The 6,633-nt window shown below is 33.1% G+C and overlaps 1 protein-coding gene across 1 annotated transcript in view; it reads right to left on the bottom strand.

Annotated features, from left to right (window-relative positions):
* Positions 1 to 835: 835 nt before the first annotated feature.
* LOC106476840 (coatomer subunit gamma-2-like) overlaps positions 836 to 6,633 on the bottom strand; it is a 10,794-nt gene continuing 4,996 nt past the window's right edge. Inside the window, exons 4-7 of the mRNA XM_013937460.2 lie at positions 5,858 to 6,026; positions 5,185 to 5,285; positions 4,789 to 4,927; positions 836 to 3,280 (exon numbers count right to left, since the gene is read on the bottom strand). Coding sequence (XP_013792914.2) covers positions 3,042 to 3,280; positions 4,789 to 4,927; positions 5,185 to 5,285; positions 5,858 to 6,026 — 648 coding nt within the window. The 3' untranslated portion in view covers positions 836 to 3,041. The remainder of the gene's footprint in view (positions 3,281 to 4,788; positions 4,928 to 5,184; positions 5,286 to 5,857; positions 6,027 to 6,633) is intronic.

Here is a 6,633-nt window from a genome sequence, read left to right on the forward strand (position 1 = left end):
CTTTCTATTCACTCTACCAGAGTAATGTAACCAAATAATTACATATAACAAGATGAGTCCTTTCTATTCACTTTACCAGAGTAATGTAACCAAATAATTACATATAACAAGATGTGTCCTTTCTATTCACTTTACCAGAGTAATGTAACCAAATAATTACATTAAAATGAAGAAACATAAGTGAACTTTTAAGGAAACTTCCTGCTGATTTGGAGTGACCACCTAACAACTTCAATGCATGAAATGACCATATAATTGTGTGTTTGATAAAGATTAGACATACTTAAAGTACCAGGTTTATAAAAAGTGTGACTGAAAGAAAGACTCAATTAAATACATTATCACGTTTCCTGTCTCAGTTAAACAATATATTCAATCTCAATCACTTGTATATGATTGGGTAGAAATCAAGCTTGCACCTACTACAATAAAACCTATCTTCGTGATTTTTACAAGTCTAGTAGGCTTTTAATTAGAATGATCATAGGAGGTGGAGACTTGTCTACAAACAAACACTGAAAACACTTGTTCATGAGTTAGACATGCAATAAAAACCTGAAATAAGCAGCAAGAGTTTAGGTCTTTAAAAAATAGTCCTTTATTAAAACTGAATGATGGTTAGGTGGTCTTTAAGTTATTGATTGTATTACCATGAAGAAAAAAGATTATACTACATTTAAATTAATCAAGTGTCTATAATCAGTTCATGTCATACTTCTAAGACAAAGTTGAAGCCTGCCCCCACCACTCAACGTCATAGAATTAGATGTTTTTAATTCATTGACTCGTAGTAATATTGTTTCTTCAGTGTTCTTATAATAAACACAAAACCCTATACACTATGAAAACATTCATTTTATTCACTCAGCTAACAGTGCATGACAGTCCAAATACATAAAATTAACATATTTTATGTATCATCATGTAATTCAAAACTACTTATAAAAGCTCCCATTGTACTGGAATGGCTTAGAACAAGATGGAAGGTTATAATACATAGATACCATTGTAAAGAAATATACCAATAATTTAAATAAAACATGCCATTCAAATTACTCAATAATTTCAGCAGTAATGCTCTGTAGTAGACTAGTCTGTGATACTAACAGTTTGGATTAAGATTTATAAAAACACTTCAACTCTTACTGAGACAACTGTTATCAAAACCCAAACAGAATTGAAAGTGTTCATGAAATTAACAAAATAAAATTATCTTTAAGTTATTCACGGACAAATTTCTGTTCACCAAATGACAATGGCGTACATAATTGTTACTCCCGAAACAGTTCGGTTTCTCACATTCACGTGAAATCTTTAAAACTTCATAACCAAACATCAGAAATGCATCTAAACGATTAGACTGTAAATACGTTTTCATTGTGCAATTTCTATTTTCACTCATTTGTAATTTTTGTTATATTCTGTACTTACTAATTTATGTAGCTGTTCATTTCAAACCTAAAATGACTTCTCATTCACTGGAGATGAACAAAAAAAAGAGACGAGTAGCACACACGTCTTTAAGTTATCTTTAACAATATCAACTACTTTTTGATCAATCTGAAGAGCTCTGAAACCATCCAAGTTACCACTAAAACAAAAAACCTGGTCTAGAAAGGTTCCCATAATGGTTATCAAAGAACTCAACCATGTAAAATTACGTTAGTGAATGACGGAAAACTATGCTAATAAAACATTTTTGTTAGTAATTACTGCTATGTAGCATTAAGCATGGTAAAAGATTAGTCCAACGATCCCCCTAAAAAAGGTGAACTTGAAAACAAGTCTGTTTACAGACATCGTTCACAAAATAATTCAAGATATTGTTTAACAATGCAGGAGTTTAAGATTTGTCAAAAAACAAAAGTACATTGTTACTTTGAAACTTTAAATATCATAATACCCAATATCTCCTTTTTATCAAGTTTGTTGACGGACTTCGACGAGAAAGAAATGTTTAGGATACAGACTGAATCTATTAACAGACATTAAAGACAAAGTATCTGTCATCTACAGATCTGATCTTGTCTTTAAATACCAATCAATTTTAGGATACATTAAACTATAAACTGATAAAAAAAAAGCTTGTGAAGAAACAATTAGGATGCACTTTGTCTTTTGAATTATACTTGGAAATCAAACTATTCGCTATTTCACAACAATGGAGTTAAACATAAACAAATTTCTATTCTTTTAATTAAAAACTTTCAAGTTTACATGTGGATTTGGTGGTATAAAAAAATTACAAAACCAAATAAACAAGAATCGTCTTTAGTATGCTGCAGTCAAAGAATTTAAAAGTTTTTTTAAGTTAATTTTTATTCAGTTTTCACAATTTACATAAAATTTCAACATTGTAACTTTTATGTTTAGGAGTAACTTTCAATTTACAGCTGAATATTTCTGGTTCGTACTACAAAGATCTACAAAAATAGTATGATAAAGTTAACAAATAAGCATGTTCAAGATCAAATCACTAAACTTTTAACCAGAACTGTTGATTCATAAACTTAAGCATCAACTCTTATGAAACAACTTTATACATAACTATTATTTTAACTTTACAATCTCCACAAGGAATACCTGTATGTACGTCTGTCATTCTTGCTGGCACTTTGACTGTTTAACAAGGCAACTTTTGGTTCCAGTTAAAGTACAACAACTTAACCACTACTCAGATACTATTTTTTCTCATTTAAAGCTGGTAATTGTTTTCCCCGTAAGTGATATATACTTTAGAACAATAAGTGTAAAACATCAACATGGTGATTTGTTTAAGAAGTAAAGATAATTACCAATAATTTAACTGGTGCTTTTCTCTGTGATAAATGATAGATTAACGATTACAGAAAACAAATATAAGCATATTTCTCTGGTATATAACAGAAAGAAAGTAAATAGATTCACCTGAAATTGAAGATAAATTTCACATTGTTTGCTATATGCCACATGGGAGCTTTATTGAAATTTCAATCCAGTGGTGATGGCAATGAGACCACAGGCCCATACATGATACAGAGTTTTGAAAATGCAAGAACAAACTAACCAACCGCTGAAGCTATCACCTCACTAACATTGGGGTCCATGCTACGCACAGCCAGGTTCATGGTAACACCTTCAGAGCTAGCCCCAAGAGCCAACTTAGCTCGAACTAGGACGTCGTGGCCTCCTCGATAAACTCCTGCAAGGAAAAGTGTGTGAGCACTCTTTCCTTCTGGCACTTTGTCTGATCGTTCACAAGGCTGCATTCCCATAAACTGGATGATGCTTTTTATAGCTTCTAGGAAAACGAAGAGAAAAACATTTATATTTGTTTATAAAACATACTTAACAGTAGTTCCAAATTAACATGTATACTTCTGATTTACACTTGGCTTGTGGGTTCTAACAAGATCTTATACGGGCTGTCACTTACCAACATAACTATAGAGTATTTGTTGATGAAACTCTGAGAATGTTTACTTTCTTCATCTAATCCCAATGTTGTTAGTGCAATGACGCTTCGATACTTTACTGATGTTGTTTTTGTTTTGATACCAGTAATGTTGCTGTCTGTAGAGAATAACGTCCTGTTCAGAGTACTGACCGATATCAGTAATGTTGTTGTCTATAGAGAATAATGTCCTGTTCAGAGTACTGACCGATATCAGTAATGTTGTTGTCTATAGAGAATAATGTCCTGTTCAGAGTACTGACTGATATCAGTAATGTTGTTGTCTATAGAGAATAATGTCCTGTTCAGAGTACTGACTGATATCAGTAATGTTGTTGTCAATAGAGAATAACGTCTTGTTCAGAGTACTGACCGATATCAGTAATGTTGTTGTCTATAGAGAATAATGTCCTGATCAGAGTACTGATTGATATCAGTAATGTTGTTGTCAATAGAGAATAACGTCCTGTTCAGAGTACTGACTGATATCAGTAATGTTGTTGTCTATAGAGAATAACGTCCTATTCAGAGTACTGACTGATATCAGTAATGTTGTTGTCTGTAGAGAATAACGTCCTATTCAGAGTACTGACTGATACCAGTAAAAATGTTTCACAACTTACTTTTAATAACCAGTGATCATCAGGCTGTTCCTAAAAGTATAACATTAATTTTGCTACTACAAATACAAAGCTACTATTCTTGGTGCTACCTACTGTAGACTTTTCAATGCATGTGTGTGTGTGTGTGTGAAGAAATACACTTCACTAATCTAAAGAGGTTAATAGGCATGGGCCGATCAGCCAGCAACAAAATAAAGAAACTTTTTTTACTGTTGCCTGAACATTATTTTTTACTGTTGCCTGAACATTATTATTGATGATACATTGGTTCCATTTCCATGGATAAAGTGTGCCGAAATAGAAACTGTAGAAGATTAGATTAGTGAAATAAGTAATGGCTATCAAAACCTAAATTATATTTATAACTATAAACACAGTCTAAATGATTTCACAACAAACAAGTGTGCACAGAATTCATAATATCGTATTGTATCTCAAGAACACTTGATTTTTTTATGTACCACATCTCGCTTGTGTGTCCTGGAACATTATCAGTTTCTTTATCAAGTCCAGAAGGATGAGACTTCTTGTGTATCATTAAGTAGCTTAGCTCTCATGAAGAAATAATAAACTACTCCAGGTTACACTTTGTTCTGTGAATTATACAATAATGTGCTGGATTATCTCATTTCTACAGAAATCCATAATTAAAAATAACACTGACTGAGACCCAACAAGAGTTTTGGATTATCAGCAAGTTAAAGATCAAAATAGGTCAGAAATATTTCCCACCTTCTAGAGTTGTCATAGACGATAAAGCAAAGGTGTCTTCCAGTTCGTTGTCGGGACCAAGTTCGTCCCATGCAGCTGCAAAGTTAGGTTGTAAGACCTTCTGCACATGGTCTGCAACCGACACTTCTAGGTCTTCAAGCTACAACCACCATCACAAAACTTGTAATACAATAACAGTTTGTATCTTACGAACATGAAAAAACAAATGTGTGCATTTAAAATACGAACACAAGTAATCGTACTGTATTTTCTCAAGTTTTCAGATACAGCTCGTTCACTTCTGTCAGAAACTACATTTCAATACAAAACTTATATCTATAGGAATTCTAGAAAACAGAAAAAATTAGTCGAGAGAGGAAAAGAAGAACTTTATAAATGAACAAAAAACATCCTTACCACATATTCATCTTCATACCCTTCTTCTTCATCTGTCTCTCCACTGTTGGGGTCACAGTCTTTCACGAGGTATTTCAAGGTATTGCTAAAAGTTCCAGTTGCTGTAAGAAAATATCATTTTTGAAACCAATAATTTCTGTGTACAATATTTATTTTGTACTTAATATTTGATAAACAAACATTTATGGACACTACTGCTTTACTGAGAAGTTTTAGTAGCTACAAGATACATATTAAAATAAATTACTTTACTGGCTTTATCAAAAATCCAATTTTGGATAACTGTTAACAACAAAAGTGTTCAGTTCAAAAATGGAATATATCTTCCTCGTTTTTGTGTTTTAAATAAGTTTCAAAACTTGTTTTTATTCACATATCCTAAACTCCTCTTAAACTTTTTCACAGAATTATCACTGACCACTAGCTGACCTGTGTTACTAAACTTTATCACACAATTATCACTGACCACTAGCTGACCTGTGTTACTAAACTTTATCACACAATTATCACTAACCACTAGCTGACCTGTGTTACTAAACTTTATCACACAATTATCACTGACCACTAGCTGACCTGTGTTACTAAACTTTATCACACAATTATCACTGACCACTAGCTGACCTGTGTTACTAAACTTTATCACACGATTGTCACTGACAACCAGCTGACTAACCTGCTAGGGGATCATCTGGTAACCTGAAGCAGGCATATGTTGTACCTGTCACGTTGTATGCTAGTTTGGAGCAAGAGATCTGACACAATAATTCAAATCCTTCTGAAGGTTCTACATCAACTTGGACGTTTTCAAGAATTTGGTCATTCAGGGTGTTAGTACAGTCAAACTACAAATATATAAAAACATATAAAATTTTCTTTCACAACAACATTACAAAAATTTGTACAGGAACGATAAAAGCCACGATAAACATTGTACAGGAACGATACAAGCCACGATAAACATTGTACAGGAACGATAGGTAAACATTGTACAAGAACGACACAAGCCATGATAGATAAACATTGTACAGGAACTTTTCCAATACTAGGGATCGGCTTGCTGCCTCCCTAAGCTGTCACTAAAATGCAGAAAGAAAAATCATTACAAATATTCTATCAATTTTCTTGTGAAACCAGTAAGGTTGTTGTAACATCCAGCATGTTACAACAAGCAGTTTTGTTGTAACATATTGGTGTGTAAGACCCGAGGCTGAGAAACAATGCTGAGTATAGATTGTTGTAACATATTGTGTGTAAGACCTGAGGCTGAGAAACACTGCTGAGTATGGATTGTAGTAACATATTGGTGTGTAAGACCTGAGGCTGAGAAACACTGCTGAGTATGGATTGTAGTAACATATTGGGTGTAAGACCTGAGGCTGAGAAACACTGCTGAGTATGGATTGTAGTAACATATTGTGTGTAAGACCTGAGGCTGAGAAACACTGCTGA

The sequence above is a fragment of the Limulus polyphemus genome, unplaced genomic scaffold (assembly GCF_000517525.1).
Source record: "Limulus polyphemus unplaced genomic scaffold, Limulus_polyphemus-2.1.2 Scaffold11791, whole genome shotgun sequence".
Taxonomy (NCBI): domain Eukaryota; kingdom Metazoa; phylum Arthropoda; class Merostomata; order Xiphosura; family Limulidae; genus Limulus; species Limulus polyphemus.